This window comes from Scyliorhinus torazame, chromosome 1 (genome assembly GCF_047496885.1).
Source record: "Scyliorhinus torazame isolate Kashiwa2021f chromosome 1, sScyTor2.1, whole genome shotgun sequence".
Taxonomy (NCBI): Eukaryota; Metazoa; Chordata; class Chondrichthyes; order Carcharhiniformes; family Scyliorhinidae; genus Scyliorhinus; species Scyliorhinus torazame.
Genome location: NC_092707.1, coordinates 262,622,347 through 262,641,242, shown reverse-complemented (window position 1 = coordinate 262,641,242; position 18,896 = coordinate 262,622,347). Strand labels below are relative to the sequence as shown.

Below are 18,896 nucleotides of genomic sequence, written 5' to 3'. Positions count from 1 at the left end.
CTGACCCCTGCCTGTCTGCTGAGTGCTTGCTCACATACATCACGTAGTGATGCATTGTGGAAGAAAGTGACAGAGGCATCCTATTGGTTGTGCACAAGGGTGTTTAATGTTCTATATAGGTCCCAACAGTCCCGATGGAGGCACCCCTCCCACCCTCGTTACCTCCGCCCTTACCCCCCCTACCTATTCTGCCCCCCCCATCTCCTCCCTCCCCCGGTGTCCTGTAGAAGCCAGCTATTTTTTATAGGTAAAAGGTAGCTATTTAGCATTAAGCCCCTAGTCTATTTAATACCATTTTAAAACTCACTCATAACCTCAGGTCATTTCAAAACACACATTCAGCATTTCAGAACATAGTTGCAAACAGAACACAGAACAGCAGAATTCCTATGCAGCTAACACATACAATTCCAAGATAAAGTAACCCAAGGACAAGGCATGCTCCATGGCAACAGCATAGAGACCATTGTCCTAACAAGCAAGTTTATGCGATAAGGAAGCCGAATCGCATTCCATAGCTCATACAAGAATACATTTTAGGTTAATGTTGCCTATTAATGACAGACGGCTGAGCGTCGAATCAAACTTATTTGATTCTAACCCAAACCAATTAGGATTACATCGGGGTATAGCTAGATGTCTGATATGATTTAGTATAACCGTGGGAGATCGTACAGCCATTTCTTACTTCATGAATCATCTATACTTTGACTTAACTTACTCGCTGTCTTTCTGTCTTACATATTTCATTTTCTGACTTTGACTTTTTGACGTTATTGCAAGCTGTTTCCCGTAAGCAAGAAAATTATTTCTGTATTACTTGAAAGTTGAATTGTCGACAAGATTGCTTCTATGGAGTCCTTTGCTAGCTGGACTTACTGGAGAATATGACTTTAAATGATTCTCAATTGTAATCAATAGAGACCAATAAAACAGATTCTTATTTGCACCTGAGAAGTTTTAACTCAAATTTCTACTGAGTTTTAGTGATCGCAAAGTGCCGCTAAATCCGCATGGTAGGTATCACATGCCCTCACTGATCTTCGATGTGCTTTGCCTTCCTAGCTCTACCACTACGTCTAAGTGTCTTCCCAGGATGCACATCAGAGGTGGAGGCAGCCAGCTGCTTAACTCGTCCTGCGGCCTTCAATGCCCCTGGCGGGCATCCTCTAGAGCGATGGGGCCAGAGGGCTCCAGCTCATTTGTCAGTGGTGCTCAACAGATTGTGCCCCAGAGACTGTCCACTAACATTTTTCAAGTGCTGCTGAGACGCGGCCTCACCGAAGGGTTGGAACTTGGGGGAGCTAGTGCCCACCGTCACCAATCCATAGGATGGGTCCGGGTTGGCACCAAGCCCCCCTCCTCCCGATTGGTGCCCTTAGAGCCTGGGGTTCGCCTTGGGATGGAGGGGCAGCTGGTTCGAGCCCGGGCTACCCCTGCATCATCATGTATTGCTAGCCCTGGCGGTTCCCCATGGTCCGCATTATCGTGTCAACGCCCTCAGTGATGCTCGTCAATGATGTCCCAGTCACGCTTTCTTCACCGGTCCCCCCAACCCACGTAGGTTCTAGATCACCACCACCACCACCACCACCCCACCACCGCCCCCCCCCCCCCCCCCCCCCCCCCCCGCCTTTCCTACCAGCGATGACCACCTCCGGGAGAACCCTAGCATTGACGCTCTTAAGGCAAACTTTATTTTCTCGAGGCTGAGAAACCCAGCCATGTCATTGACCCAAGTCTCTACGCTCGGGGGTATCAAGTCCCTCCACATTAAAAGGATCTGTCTCCGGGCTACCAGGCAGGCAAAGGCCAGAACGTCGGCCTCTTTCACTCCCTGAACTCCCGGATCTTCTGACACTCCAAAGATCGCCACCTCTGGACTCGGCAGCACCTGCATACCTAGCACCTTGGACATTGCCTTGGCAAACCCCTGCCAGAACCCGCCAAGCTTCGCGCATGCCCAAAACATATGGACATGGTTTGTTGGGCTTCCCGCACACCTCGCACATCTGTCTTCTACCCCGAAAAACTTGCTCATCCTCGCCGCCGTCATGTGTGCCTGGTGGACTACCTTAAACTAGGTTAAATTGAGCCGAGCACATGATGAGGAGGAATTGACCCTACTTAGGGTTTCCGCCCACAGACCCGGCTCTAACTCTCCTCCTAACTCCTCCTCCCATTTGCCCATAAGTTCCTCCACCGGGGTTTCCTCCGCTTCCAGCAGTTCCTGGTAGATGTCCGACACCTTCCCCTCCCCCACCCAGGTACCGGAAACTACCGGATAGTCCTCAATACCAGGGCCGCTCAAGGTTGCATATTTAGCCCCCTACTATACTCCCTATACACACATGACTTCCTGGCAAGATTTGGCTCCAACTCCATCTACAAGTTTGCTCACGACTTAACCATAGAGGGTTGGATCTCGAACAATGCTGAATCAGAATACGGGAGAGAGATAGAGAACCTAGTGGAATGGTGTAAAGACAACAATCTCTCCCACAATGTCAGCAAAACTAAAGAGCTGGTCATTGACTCCAGAAAGCAAAGCACTGTACACCCCTATCTGTATCAATGGGGCCGAGGTGGAGATGGTCAACAGCTTCAAATTCCTAGATGCGCACGTCACCAAAAATCTGTCCTGGTGAAAATGAAATGAAATGAAAATCGCTTGTCACAAGTAGGCTTCAAATGAAGTTACTGTGAAAAGCCCCTAGTTGCCACATTCTGGCGCCTGTTCAGGGAGGCTGGTACGGGAATTCAACCTGCACTGCTGGCCTTGTTCTGCTTTTTAAAAGCCAGCTGTTTAGCCCACTGGGCTGACAACCCATGTTGACACTACGACCAAGAAAGCACAACAGAACTTATACTTCCTCAGGAAACCAGGGAAATTTGGGATGTCCACATTAACTCTTACCAACTTTTACAGGTGCACCATAGAAACCATCCTATCTGGCTGCATCACAGCCTGGTATGGCAACTGCTCGGCCAAATACCGGAGGAAACTACAGAGAGTAGTGAACACCGCCCTGTCCATTACACCAGCGTTTTTCAAACCTTTTTTCCGGGGACCCATTTTTACCAACTGGCCAATCTTCAGGACCCACGCCAGCCAACCTTCGTGACCCACGCCGGCCGATATTCGCGACCCACCATTTTCTCTTACCTTTAATGTGAGAGGTGAGCCTGCTTGATTCTCACAATCTCACTCCAATCAGGTTCACAGGAGGAGAGAGCTAGGCACATATCGGGTGCAGGATTCAGTCAGTTCCTTTATTCCGTCTTCACCTTTGTGAGGATGGAAAATCCAACCTCGCACATGTAGGTCATTGTGAAGGACAAAAGCAACAAAATGCTTGTTTTACTCAGCTCCGAATACTCCTCGGAGATACTACTCCAGAATGCTGGCAGTTTCATTGACTTGTGCCGTGTTTTTAATGTGCTGTCAAAGCTGTGGTGCAGAAGTTCAGTCAGCTTTATTTGGAGACAGGCTTGCCAGTCCATTTACAATTTCCTTACTAATGCTGTTTTCTTCGATGTGTCGTAGCAGTGTGGGGAACATGTAGTAATTTTGGCTTTGACTCACAATTGCCAAACTTTCAATGAGTTTTGGAAAGCTGCGATTTCTTCACAGTGCCGAAAGCAACCATCATCCTTCCCTTGCAATTTGAGGTTCAGTTCATTTAGAATTGAAAAGATGTCTGCAAGGTAAGACATAGTTATTATCCAAGTTTCATCAGGAAACAAATCAGCCAGAGAGGACAATTTCTCGAGGAGAAGAGCGTGGATTTCGTACTTCAGTTCCTAAACTCTGAGAGCTCCCCTGTTGACTAATCATCACAGTAACTCTTCAAGTGGATGAAGTCCACCGTCATAGGGATTGACTGGTCACTGTTTCGATTGAATGCTTCAATGGCAGTATGGTAGCACAGTGGTTAGCACAGTTGCTTCACAGCTTCAGGATCCCAGGTTCGATTCCCGGCTTGAGCCACTGTCTGTGCGGAGTCTGCACGTTCTCCCTGTGTCTGTGTGGGTTTCCTCCGGATGCTCCGATTTCCTCCCACAGTTCAAAGATATGCGGGTTAGATGGATTGGCCATGCTAAATTGCCCTTAGTGTCCAAAAAGGTTAAGTGAGGTTACTGGGTTACAGCGATAGGGTGGAGATGTGGGCTTGAGTAGGATTCTCTTTCCAAGGGCCGGTGCAGACTAGATGGGGCGAATGGCCTTCTGCACTGTAGATTCTATGATTAATGTAGTCTAACAGGTCAGCAAAAAACTTATAGCCACCCTTCAGTACACAGAGGACAACGGTGTGATGATTTCTCATGGCTTTCATTATATCTCTTGCCAAACGTTCAGTTCTGTCCATGATTAAACCATGAGGAATATATAGTCTCTCCAGATCATTTGAGTTTAGGGATGCAAAACAGATCGAGGTCATCGGTAATCACCACGCAGTCAGCCGCCGGCATGCCGCGATTGCACCATAACCCCGGGTTCAGAACCCAACACATCAGGGCCGCATGTGCACTGATGAGTGGGCACGCATGCGCAGTGTGCCCGCATTTTTGCATTTTTTTAGCTGCTCGCAGCCGCCATTTGTAAAGCCGCTCGCAGCCAACATTGTTAAAAGCTGGTTGCTGCGGCTGTTGGGTGTGAATTCCCGCGATCGGGAACGCCGCAATGGACAGCTACGTGACCGTCCTGACATCCGCCTGCGACCCACCTACGGGTCACGACCCCCGCTTTGAAAATGCCTGCATTACACGAACCCGCCTCCCATCCATTGACTCTATCGACACCTCCCGCTGCCTTGGGAAAACGGACAGCATAGTCAAAGACCCCTCCCTGCCGGCTTAGTCACTCTTCCAACTTCTTCCATCAGGCAGGAGATATAAAAGTCTGAGAACACGCACTAACAGATTCATAAACAGCTTCTTCCCCGCTGTTACCAGACTCATAAATTACGTTCTTATGGACTGATGGACTTATGGACTTATCTGATCTCTTCTCACATCTTCACCCAATGCCTGTGTCTATGTATTTACATTGTGTATTTTATGTTGCCCTATTTTTTATTTTTTTTAAATATTTTTTTATTCTACATTTTCACATTTTCCTTCAAAAATTTACATCCCACCCACAAACAGCAAATGGTAACAAATACAAAATCAATCCCCTTAACAATACGAATGATCCCATCCTCCCACCACCCCAAACAACGGCCCACCTGTCAATATATGCATCCAATAAAACAAACCCTCCCACGGTGGAAACAAAAACCAAAAGAGAAAAAGAAAAAGGAGTCCGGGACCGCCCATGGTCACCATTTACCTATAGAGTCCACTCCCCCTCCCCCCCTTACACTCAACGCCATCCAGCCTCTGAAAGAGTACCATACATGATACCCAAAAGCTGTACACCCCTCCCCCCCCCCCCCCCAAAGTCTCCAGCTCCTCCCGTCTACTGCCTCTTGTAAAACTCCTCCTCCCAACCTCGGTTCCTTCCCCCCAGCTTTCCACCCCGGCTAGACCACTCGGACCCTGTTCTGCCAGGCTCCGATGGCCGCAGCCCTTCACCCCCACCTCACTCCCGTTCACTGGCTGGCTTAAACCGGCCAGCGTGGAGGCCCCCGCCTGGGTCCCTTTCCCCCTTGCCCGGCCCTAGGAAAGCCCAGAGATCCCCTTTTAGCACACAAACCCCGCAGAGCCCTCACTTCGAGTGAAAGTCCCATCACTTCCCTTGTCCAAATATATACAACATTGGCTCCTTTAGCCCCTACACCCGCGCGCAGTGAAACAAAAAAGAAGAAAATACAGTCATGAGGTTACATCGGCACATCGCCATTTCTCAATTTGTCAGTTCTGCCACAGTCCTTCTGCCTTCGCAAACTCCTCCGCTGCTTCCGCCATTCCAAAATAAAAGCCCCTGAGCTTATAAGTCACCCTCAGCTTCGCTGGATATACAATGCCGCACTGCACCTTGCTAATGTACAGTGCCCTCTTCACCCGGTTGAAAGCAGCCCGCCTCCTCGCCAGCTCCACCGTAAAGTCCTGGTATACACGTATACCAGCTCCAGCCCACTGCACCATCCGCTTCTGCTTGGCCCAGCTCAGGACCTTCTCTTCACACTGTACCTACGGAAGCACAGAGTCACTGCCCTTGGCGGCTCACTCGCCTTTGGTACAGGCCTCCACGACCGATGAGCCCGATCCAGTTCATATCGGGAGGGATCCTCCCCCTCCCCCAATAGTTTTGCCAGCATGGCGGCAAAATACTCAGTCGGCTTCGGTCCTTCAACTCCCTCAGGCTGCCCCACAATCCTCAAATTCTGTCTCCTGGATCTGTTTCCCAGGTCTTCCATTTTTCCTCACAGATCCTTGTTAATGTCCATCACCTTCCGCATCTCTTTCCCCATCGAGGCAAGTTGATCACCGTGCTGCAATAACGTCTCCTTCACTTCCTTCAGCGCCTCCCCTGACTCTCGCACCCCCGCCACTGCGCTCGCCACCGCCGTCATCACCGGGGAAATCGCCTCCTCCACCAGCGCACTCAAAACCTCTCTCATCTCCTTCCTCATCGTCTCCATGCATTTCGCAAACTGCTTTTCGAATTCCGCAGCCATCACCTTAGTTATTCCTTCAGCCGTAAGCACTGCGGCCTCCCCTGGTGCTCCAGCCTCCATTTTCTTTACTGACCCCCTCGGTGACCTTTCCACTCCCCAACGGACTTTCAGCTGCTTTTTTCACGGCTGTTTTTTTGCTGGTCTTCGATATTCTTCTCCTCTGTGCTGTCTCCCGACTTTTACTGCCTTCGCTGGCCCTAGGACCGGGCGTTAACCCCCGACAATGCCGTTCCCGAATGGGAGCCCTCCAAACGCGCGGCTGCCTCCCGCCCGCCGTCACCGGAAGTATGTTGCCCTATTATGTATTTTCTTTTCATGTACAGAATGATCTGTTTGGACTGCAAGCAGAACAATACTTTTCACTGTACCTCGGTCCACGTGACAATAAACCAATCCAAAGTTGTGTGCTGGCATCCCCTGAAATTTTACTCCACTTTAGAGAATAATGCTGAGGTAGTGAAAAAAAATACATTTTTAAGTTGTGAATTAATTTGGGTGGTTCATAGGATAGCTCACATTCTCTTGACTTTTGATGATTGATACAAACCATTTTTATTCATGTTCCCAGACAACAGCATTCACAATTACATACAATTTAATACATATAATCAGCCTCTCATACCATACGAAAAAATATGCCTTATATAACCACACAATATCTATCTCTACCTTACCTGTACAAATCTGAAATCAGGCCCTCATCAAAGCGGGAACACAAATTATTAAGGAGACGCTCATGTTGTCCGTACAAGCAAATATAGTTAGACACTGGTAAAGGGTTCAGTGATAGACAGGTGATGGATTCTACCATGTTGTATTGGTTCAAGTGGATTTCAAAGTAATTCCCAGTCTCAGGACTTCCTGTGATTATTTCACGCCCCTAGAAAAATGGAAGAAAATAATTAAATACAACTAACAGTGTTAATTGAATTATATATTAGAAATTGATTTTCTGGAAGGCAGGGAAGATTTTGTGACATTAATTATTTTCTTGCCCAGTGGGCCAATGCTCCTTTGATCCAAAATGAGCTGGTGTATTGGGGAACTTCTGACAAGATAAAAGAATGTGAACAAGCTCCCAATGTAAAGGGCAGTAAAAAAAAAAAGTTTCTACATTTGAACTAATATATGTAAATGCACTTCAGACAGATTTTCAGCAGTAACTGTGTCTAACTGTCACTTGGTTGATCATGTCTCACTTTTGGCTTCATTAGGAAGAATGTAAGTTAAGTAATCAAATTAATGGAGACCAATAATGCTCATCTTTATGAAAGATAAAATGCTGGAAATTAAGCCCTTAATAATGAAATGTGGCTGCGTGGAAAGAGCCATTGTCAGAGTTGAATGGAAAACAGCACTAATTCCTAAAAACAAACCCAAGAATGTCTGGTTTTAATAAATAGAATTTTGAAATGTAGTAGAGGAAAAATGGCAGGTAGGAAGAGCTCTACATTTGAAATAGGTATTGATCTCTGTAGAGTAAGGGTTAACATCAGAAACAGGCATGAAGCTGATATAAAAATGATGTCACATCATATGACTGAGAAGTAAGTGGGATTGGGAGGAGGATAAGCTCCAACTTCGTGTAGAGGTCTAAATACGTAGATACTTGCTGTAAATAAAGAGTAATGGTTTTAAGAAGCTGTAGACTCAAGCAGCATACTTTGGGAGAATAGACAATCCCCCAAACCCCTGTCTAGACCCTGAAACATGTTTGCAGTGCGTAAAAGACTTGAAAAATAAGATACAGAGCTGGCAAGGTAAACGATCCTCAAAGGAAGGACAAAAGAAAAAAATAAGACTCACCAAGATTTTGGAAAATTGCAGGAGCATCAGATGTAAGCTGAGACACAGACATGGAGACTGGACAGCGGTGAGCACAGACTTGAAGCAGCAAGCAGTAACACAGAGCAGGAACAATTCCAGGACTCAGAAGAAGCATGAAATCCACACTACCACTCCCTGAAATTCTTCAGAGTATAGGCTTTGAACAGAGACAACTGGAGAAAAAGGTTCACAAGATACAGAACTGCTTCAGGATTTCACAAAACAGATCAAAAAGACTGGTCAGCACACTGCTTTATGCAGTAGGATCTATTGTTATCTATTGTTGATGATGTGATAGCAAGGCATGGGGCTGATGAGGCTTCAACTTCTTATGATGAAGTCCTGCAAGCTTTCAACTCTTATTTCAGTGTCTGTTGGAATTTAACTTCCGAAGGCTTAATTTAATAAAAGAAAGCAAAGACCAGGTGAAAGCACAGGTTTGTTCATTAACAATCTCAATAGGCTGGCAAGGAACTATGATAATGGAATCTTTAATGGATGAGCTGATTCACAACAGAATTGTAGTCAGCGTCTTGGATGGGGCAATTAACAGCTCTCTTACAAACAAGAGGGGATTGAAGGCAGTGCAGATTGCAAGACAAACTGAACTTGAGAAACAGAATTAGGTGTTTGTTCGTGGAAGGAGAGGTCCAAGGAAAAGTTCAAGTGAGACCATTTAGTTCATATGCCACAAAACTTCATATGCCAAAACTTAAGCCTGTCAAAATGGGGGGCCAATCGCTATTTTGAAATACCTTTGGTATAGTAGCAATAAACCGCACAAGTGAGAGGGATATCCAGCAGGGGAGGCAGAATGCCACAATTGCGGAAAAATAGACAACTTCAAAACTGTTTGTCACTTTGAAATGCTGACATCCTGTAAAAAGAAGGGGTGGCGCGGTGGCACAGCGGTTAGCATTACTACCTCACAGTGCTGAGGACCCTGGTTCAATCCCAGCTCCGGGTCACTGTCTGTGTGGAATTTGCACATTCTCCCCGTGTCTGCATGTGTCTCACCCCCACAACTCAAAAATGTGCAGGGTAGGTGAATTAGCCAAGCTAAATTGTCCCTTAATTGGATTAAAAATTGGGTATGCTAAATTTTTTTTTTAAATGAAAAAAGAGGGAAAAAATTATTTTAAAACAGAGCCATATACCAGAAGTAGGGCAGCCCGGAAGCACAAGTGGATAGCACTGTGGCTTCACAGCGCCAGGGTCCCAGGTTCGATTCCCAGCTGGCTCACTGCCTGTGCGGAGTCTGCACGTTCTCCCCGTGTCTGCGTGGGTTTCCTCCAGATGCTCCGGTTTCCTCCCACAGTCCAAAGACGTGCAGGTTAGGTGGATTGGCCATGATAAATTGCCCTTAGTGACCAAAAAGGTTATGAGGGATTATTGGGTTACGGGGATAGGGTGGAAGTGAGGGCTTAATGGGTCGGTGCAGACTCGATGGGCCGAATGGCCTCCTTCTGCACTGTATGTTCCATGTTCTGTGTTCTTAAGTGGAAGAACCAGAAGCAAAGGAACCAACCTACTTGGGGAAGTAGGAAGTAGGATACTGAAAACAAGCTTTGGCATATTAAACTCAAAGTTCACAGAATTTATACTAGACACAGGAGCAGGGGTTTCTGTTTTATCAGATGAAGTCAAATGACTCAAACAGATTACACTGCAAACCTGATCTATCAAATTACAAGGTCCTGATGTGACAACTTTAAAATCGAAAGGCCAACACTTGGCAAGGCTGAAGTATAAAGACCGAGAAATCCTCAACTTCTTTATGTCATTCAAAATCAAGACTGCTCTCTCGAGAAAGGTATGCTTAGAACTGAAATTAATCTTATAAAGTGGACAATGTTGCTGGTAAGAACTACAGCAGAACATTTTGAAATGAATTTCCAAAATTGTTTATAGGGCTAGTGAAGTTAAAGACTGAGTACCATATCACCATATGAGCTGATGCTAAACCAATTTGCCCCACCAACTCTTAGACAAATTAAAGGGTGAATTGAACAGATGCAGCAAGAGGAGGATATCTCACCGATAACCATGTCAATAAAATGGTGTTCAGGAATGATATGGTCCCAAAACCAAACGGCTCGATAAGAACCAGTGTAGATTTAACTAAACTAAACAAATCAGTGGAACGCGAGATCTATCCAATGGCCTCAGTGGATATTGAGCCTTTCCACTTTATTTACCAAATTTTGGATTTTGGAATTGTCTCTGGACAAAGAATCCAGATTGCTGACCACATTTATAATGCCATTCATAAGACCATAAGACCATAAGACATAGGAGCGGAAGTAAGGCCATTCAGCCCATCAAGTCCACTCCACCATTCAATCATGGCTGATTTCAACTCCATTTACCCGCTCTCTCTCCATAGCCCTTAATTCTTCGAGAAATCAAGAATTTATCAACTTCTGTCTTAAAGACACTCAACGTCCCGACCTCCACCGCCCTCTGTGGCAATGAATTCCACAGACCCACCACTCTCTGGCTGAAGAAATTTCTCCTCATCTCTGTTCTAAAGTGACTCCCTTTTATTCTAAGGCTGTGCCCCCGGGTCCTAGTCTCCCCTGCTAATGGAAACAACTTCCCTACGTCCACCCGATCTAAGCCATTCATTATCTTGTAAGTTTCTATTAGATCTCCCCTCAACCTCCTAAACTCCAATGAATATAATCCCAGGATCCTCAGACGTTCATCGTATGTTAGGCCTACCATTCCTGGGATCATCCGTGTGAATCTCCGCTGGACCCACTCCAGTGCCAGTATGTCCTTCCTGAGGTGTGGGGCCCAAAATTGCTCACAGTATTCTAAATGGGGCCTAACTAATGCTTTATAAAGCTTCAGAAGTACATCCCTGCTTTTATATTCCAAGCCTCTTGAGATAAATGACAACATTGCATTTGCTTTCTTAATTACGGACTCAACCTGCAAGTTTACCTTTAGAGAAACCTGGACTAGAACTCCCAAGTCCCTTTGCACTTCAGTATTATGAATTTTGTCACCGTTTAGAAAATAGTCTATGCCTCTATTCTTTTTTCCAAAGTGCAAGACCTCGCACTTGCCCACGTTGAATTTCATCAGCCATTTCTTGGACCACTCTCCTAAACTGTCTAAATCTTTCTGCAGCCTCCCCACCTCCTCCATACTACCTGCCCCTCCACCTATCTTTGTATCATCAGCAAACTTAGCCAGAATGCCCCCAGTCCCGTCATCTAGATCATTAATATATAAAGAGAACAGCTGTGGTCCCAACACTGAACCCTGCGGGACACCACTCGTCACCGGTTGCCATTCCGAAAAAGAACCTTTTATCCCAATTCTCTGCCTTCTGCCTGACAGCCAATCGTCAATCCATGTTAGTACCTTGCCTCGAATACCATGGGCCCTTATTTTACTCAGCAGTCCCCCGTGAGGCACCTTATCAAAGGCCTTTTGGAAGTCAAGATAGATAACATCCATTGGCTCTCATTGGTCTAACCTATTTGTTATCTCTTCAAAGAACTCTAACAGGTTTGTCAGGCACGACCTCCCCTTACTAAATCCATGATGACTTGTCCTAATCCGACCCTGCGCTTCCAAGAATTTAGAAATCTCATCCTTAACAATGGATTCTAGAATCTTGCCAACAACCGAGGTTAGGCTAATGGGCCTACAATTTTCCATCTTTTTCCTTGTTCCCTTCTTGAACAGGGGGTTACAACAGCGATTTTCCAATCCTCTGGGATTTTCCCTGACTCCAGTGACTTTTGAAAGATCATAACTAACGCCTCCACTATTTCTTCAGCTATCTCCTTTAGAACTCTAGGGTGTAGCCCATCTGGGCCCGGAGATGTATCAATTTTTAGACCTCTTAGTCATTATTGCTTCAACAGATTGTCCTTTGAAATAGCACCCACACCAGAAATTTTCCAGAGAACAATGTCTCACATTCTAGAAGGCATGAACACCATACCCATACATGGCTCCATGAGAGAAGAGCATGATTGCAGACCTAACACATTAAAAATGTGAGTGTGCCAACTCTATGGATTCTAGGTCACTGGAATCACAGTTGACCCACAGAAACAAAAGTGGCTAGATCATTTACACAACCCAGGAACATCACTGAGCTTCAAAGATTCCTTGAGATGGTCAATCAAGTAGGCAAGTTCCTTTCAAATTTAGCAAAGGCCAACAAGCCCTTGAGACAGGGTTAACAGTAGTGCTGGAATATGGAACAGCAAAATGCCTTTGAAAAGATTAAACAATTTTTAATCTCTTCTGAAATCTTGCCACATTATGACACAGAATTACTGACCACATTAGCAACGGGTGCATCATCTCCAGGTCTGGAGGCATGTATTATTTTGAGTGCAGAGAGAGGTGGCAAATGTAGACCAGTATACTATGCCTCTAGGTCACTAATAGAAACAGAACAATGATATGCCATAATAGAAAAAGCTTTGGTAGCAACGTGGACATGCAAAACATTTTCAGACTCTGTTAAGGGATTGTGTTTCAAAATCAAAACAGACCATGAGCAACTAGTCACCCTTTTGAACATGAAATAAATTGTGAAGATGCCACCCAGAATCCAGCAGATAAGACTGAGATTGATGAGATAAGACTCCATCACAGAATATGTGCAAGGGAAGTATCAAACCAACAACAGGCACACTGTCATGAATACCATCAGAAGAAATCAACAAGTGAATTTACACTCTGTCAAGGCAGTTGAAGCATATACATACTAATTACTCAGCAATTAGCTACTACTGCAGGAAATAAAGCAAGTCCAGAAACAAGACAAATGTCTCCAAATCTGAGAATATTGTCTGGAAGGATGACCAGACTATATCCCCGCTAATCTGATATTTCAGCAGTTCTTTGAACAGCACAAGCACCTCACAGTCATAGACAACTTACTAGTCTTCAATGAAAGATTTGTCACACCAAGGGCACTTTAGCTTGATATTCTTCAAATACTTCACCAAGGTCATCTGTTGAATACTCACTCTGTTGAATAAATGATTACTAACTGTTTTACTTGTGCCATAAGCAGCCATGAACAAAAACACAAATCTAGCATCACCACAAATGATCATGAGAGGGTCAAACAGCATGAAGAAGAACAGAGAAACAACCAGGCTCTGAACGTTAATCACAGGCATAGAGCACATGGGTTATCAGTGCTAAAGCCAGGGGAGAGAGTATGGGTCTGAGATCAATAGAGTAAAGGCACAATCATTGAAAAATCTCTAAACCAAGATTGTACAAAATTGACACAAGCCAGGGTGTCATAAGAAGAAATTGCAGCGCCTTAATGTTGTAGCGCCTTAAAGGGTAGTGAAAGTGGGGGACTTCAACTTCGCCAATATTAACTAGGGTAGCCATAGTGTAAAAGGATTAGAGGGAGTGGAATTCTTAAAATGTATCCAGGAGAACGTTTTAAGCCAGTATATAGAAGAACCTACAAGGAGGAGATGGTCCTGGACTTAGTTTTCGGTAACAAAACTGGGCAAGTAGTCGAAATATCAGTGGGGAAGCATTTTGCAAACAGTATACATAACTCCATTAGATTCAAGATTGTTATGGGAAAGGACAAGGATGGGCCTGAGATCAAAGTTCTAAACTGGGGAAAGGTCGATTTGAATAAGATCAGACATGTTTTGGCCAGAGTGAACTGGGAGCAGACGTGTTTAGGTAAATCTGTGACAGAACAGTGGGATACATTCAAGAGGGAAATAGGGAGAGTACAGGGTCAACATATTCCAATCAAGAAAAAGGGTGGGAGCAACAAATCCAGTGAACCCTGGATATCGAGGGATAAGGAGGCATTGGATAAGGAGAAAAGGAAGGTTTACAGCAGATATCGAGGTCTCAAAACAGCAGAAGCCCTAGAGGCTTTAGAATGTGCAAGAGGTAACTCAAAAAGGAAATTAGGAGAGCAAATGGGGGATGTAAAAGGATACTGGCGGGTAAAATAATGGAAAATCTGAAGTTGTTTTACAAGTACATTAAGGGTAAAAGGATAACTAAGGAAAGAATAGGGTCCATTAAAACCACAGTGGTACTTTGTCTGTGGAGCTAGCGGATGTAGGTATGGTTCTAAATGAATACTTTGTGCCAGTGTTCACTCGTGAGTGGGACAGTGTGGGTATAGAAGTACTGGAGAAGGACTAATGAAATGAAAGAGATTAACATAGACAGAGAGGAGGCGCTGAGTGGTCTGGCAGGCTTAAAGTAGACAAATCTCCAGGGCCAGATTAAATGTATCTCAGGTTATTGAGTGAAGCAAGAGAAGAAATAGCAGGGGCACTGGCAATAATTTTCAATTCCTCTCTGGCCACAGGAGAGGTGCCAGAGGACTGGAGGATAGCCAATGCAGTATCATTATTCAAGAAGGGAGGAAGGGATAAACCAAGAAACAACATGCCAGTCAGTATGGGTCCTGGGGCTGCGTGCCAAGTCGGGAGCGACACCCCAGATGTGGACTTCCTGGGGAAGGCGAAGAGACGTTCATGGGGTGTGTCGTTAGTCACAGTGCATAGGAGCGACCAAATGGAGTGCAATGCATCGGGGAGGACCCCCGACCAGTGGGAGGCCGGGAGATTTCTGGACCATAGGGCCAGCTGGATGGCCCTCTAGACCGTCCCATTCTCCCTCTCCACCTGCCCGTTTCCCCAGGGGTTATAGCTGTGTGGTAGTACCACTTGAGAGGCTGATGACCATTGGTTAGACCCAGGAGTCTACCATTGGCTGTATTACGTAGCTCCGCCCTGAAGGTGGGGTATAAGAGATGGTGCCGTCCCAGCAGCCTTCACTTTCTGTATCGAAGCTGCTGGGGAAAAGGTTCTAGTAGGTTAAAGCCTTCAGTTATGAAATCACTTTGTCTTGAGTGTAATTGATTGCGCATCAATTTAATCTACTACAACTTAAGTTGGAAGGATGGATCTCCGAATCAAACCGGAGTGCCTCCAGCTCAGCCCCCACATGGAGAACTCTGCTGCTATTTTTAAACACTGGCTGGCGTGCTTTAAGGGCTACCTCGACACGGCCATAAGTACCCCCACGGAAGGACAGAAGATGCATCTCCTGCGCTCCCGGGTCAGCCCTGGGATCTACCCCCTTATCGAGGAGGCGGAGAACTATGCTGCCGCTATCGAACTGCTAGAAGGACATTATATCCGCCCTGTAAACCAGGTCTACGCTCGCCACCTGCTTACGACTAGGCGGCAAAGCCCCGAGGAAACGTTGGAAGATTTCTACCGGGTGCTACTGGTGCTGGGCCGAAACTGTGGCTGCCCGCAAGTTTCGGGGAGCGAGCACACGGAACTTTTAATCAGGGATGTTTTCGTTGCAGGTATGAGCTCCCCCGATATCCGCCGAAGACTCCGAGAAAGGGACGCTCTGGGACTTAGCGAGGCACAGGCCCTGGCAGGGTCCATGGACGTTGTCTACAAAAACATGCTGTCCTTTGCACCCGATTGCGCGGCGGCCCCCTGGGCTGCGTGGCACCCCGCAGCGGCAGCCCCTCAGACCTTCCCCCTGACCCCGCAGGCCTGCGTGGCGAGACGGCCCGCTAACGCCGCCGGGCCCCGCTGTTTCTTCTGTGGGCAGGCGAACCATCCCCACTCGTGCTGCCCGGCCCGCACCGCCACCTGCAAAGACTGCGGCAAGAAGGGCCACTTTGTGGAGGTCTGCCAGGCCCGCGCCGTGGCCGCGGTATCCAGCTACTATGGACCGCCGCGGCAACCCCCCCTTCAGGCGCCGACCGGCCAGCGCTCACCGCCACCCCCCATCCTAGGGCAACGTGCGACCCACGGGCGCGGCTATCTTGCCATCCGGACACCACACTGGATGGGTGGGCGCCGCCATTTTGTCCATCGTCGCAGCCATCTTGTTCATCCCCGGACACCACGTGCGACCCATGGGTGACACGATCTTGGATGGGCCCCCAGGCCCCCAGCATGGCCGACTACACACTGCCCGACCAGAACTCGCAATTGCTTCATCTGGCCTTGGTGACACTGGGCCAAAGTCGATCCCGGACACTCGCAATGGCTACAACGACGGTCCTCATCAACGGCCACGAGACATCTTGCCTGATTGACTCTGGGAGCACGGAAAGCTTTGTTCACCCCGACACGGTAAGGCGCTGTTCACTTGTAACCCACCCTGTAAATCAAAGGATCTCCCTGGCCTCCGGGTCACACTCGGTGGAGATACAGGGGTTCTGCCTAGCGAACCTCACTGTCCAAGGCAGGAAATTCAACAATTTCTGCCTGGACGTCCTGCCACACCTCTGCGCGGCTACCCTCCTGGGGCTGGACTTCCAATGCCATTTGCAAAGCCTGACTTTTAAATTCGGCGGCCCTATACCTCCCCTTACTGTCTGCGGCCTCGCGACCCTTAAGGTCAACCCGCCTTCCCTGTTTGCGAACCTCACCCCGGATTGCAAACCCGTCGCCACCAGGAGCAGATGGTGCAGTGCCCAGGACCGGACCTTCATCAGGTCAGAGGTCCAAAGGCTGCTGGGGGAAGGGGTCATCGAAGCGAGAAACAGTCCCTGGAGGGCTCAAGTCGTGGTGATAAAGACCGGGGAGAAGCATAGGATGGTCATTGACTACAGTCAGACCATCAACAGGTTTACGCAGCTGGACGCGTACCCTCTCCCCCGCATATCCGACTTGGTAAACAGGATCGCGCAATACAAGGTCTTCTCCACGGTGGATCTCAAGTCCGCCTACCACCAGCTACCCCTCCGCAATAGTGACCGCAAGTACACTGCCTTCGAAGCAGATGGGCGGCTCTATCAATTTATAAGAGTCCCCTTTGGTGTCACTAATGGGGTCTCGGTCTTCCAGCGAGAGATGGACCGAATGGTTGACCGGTACGGCTTATGCGCAACGTTCCCGTATCTGGATAACGTCACCTTCTGCGGCCATGACCAGCAGGACCACGACACCAACCTTCGCAAATTCCTCCAGACCGCGAAAATCCTTAATTTGACATACAATAAGGATAAATGCGTGTTTAGCACCGACCGTCTAGCCATTCGAGGCTACGTAGTGCGAAGTGGAGTCATAGGCACCGACCCTGAGCGCATGCGCCCCCTTATGGAGTTCCCCCTCCTTCACTGCCCCAAGGCCCTGAAGCGCTGCCTCGGGTTCTTCAGCTATTATGCAAAGTGGGTCCCCAATTACGCAGACAAAGCCCGACCCCAGATCCAGTCCTCAATCTTCCCCCTGTCGACAGAGGCCCGCCAGGCCTTCAGCCGCATCAAAGCAGACATTGCGAAGGCCACGATGCGCGCCATCGACGAGTCCCTCCCCTTCCAGGTTGAGAGCGACGCATCCGACGTCGCTCTGGCGGCCACCCTCAACCAAGCGGGCAGGCCTGTGGCTTTCTTCTCCCGTACTTTGCCACCGTAAAGCAGCGGGAGTTCACAGAGAGAGTCCATAAAGCAGCGGGAGTTCACAGAGAGAGAGTCCATAAAGCAGCGGGAGTTCACAGAGAGACTTTAGACACGGAGTGCTGATTGGAACAGAGTGCATCTGAGTTTAGGTGAGTGACTGAGTTTGGGTGAGTGGCGAGAGAGGGCTGTGTTTTTGTTGGTGTTCGGGTTTATCCTTGAGGTTCTATTAAAAAAAAATTATTTAAATTAATTAACTAGTTGAATATGGCTGGACAGGTGATGTGCTGTTGCTGTATGATGATGGAACTGGTGGATCCCATTGAGACCGTAAGTGACCACATCTGCAGCAAGTGTTGGCTGCTCGAGGAACTTTGGCTCAGAATTGATGAGCTGGAGACCGAGCTGCACACACTGCGGCACATCAGGGAGGGGGAACATTACCTGGACGCTTTGTTTCAGGAGGCAGTCACACCCAGCAGAAGAAGTACTGTTAATTTGGTCAGTGGTCAGGGACAGAGTGGTGTGACTGCAAGGGAGGCAGGTAGGGGGATCCTGAGTTTAGGAGTTGAGGAGCCTCAGCCCTTGACCTTGTCCAACAGGTATGAGGTACTTGCTCCCTGTGTGGGTGAGGAAGAGAGCTGTAGGGAGGATGCGTTGACTGACCACTGCACCGTGGTACAGGAAGCCATTCAAGAGGGGGGAGCAAAAAGACAAGTGGTAGTTGTAGGGGATTCTATAATTAGGGGGATTGATGGCATCCTTTGTAAGCCAGATCGAGAGTCCCGCATGGTATGTTGCCTGCCCGGTGCCAGGGTGAGGGACATCTCTGATCGGCTTGAAGGATTTTGGAGAGGGAGGGGGAGGATTCAGTTGTTGTGGTCCACGTTGGGACTAACAACATAGGTAAGACTAGGAAAGAGGACCTGTTTGGGGATTATCAAACACTGGGGACTAAATTAAATAACAGGTCCTCCAGGGTTATAATCTCTGGATTACTACCCGAGCCACGTGCCAATTGGCATTGGGTTGAGAAA

The 18,896-nt window shown here is 47.6% G+C and overlaps 1 protein-coding gene across 2 annotated transcripts in view; it reads right to left on the bottom strand.

The window, feature by feature from the left end:
* Window positions 1-18,896, bottom strand: part of cfap61 (cilia and flagella associated protein 61) — a 584,187-nt gene that overhangs the window by 115,700 nt on the left and 449,591 nt on the right. For both annotated transcript variants that reach the window (XM_072505562.1, XM_072505571.1), the window contains one exon: window positions 7,301-7,506. In XM_072505562.1, the coding sequence (XP_072361663.1) occupies window positions 7,301-7,506 (206 nt within the window). The remainder of the gene's footprint in view (window positions 1-7,300; window positions 7,507-18,896) is intronic.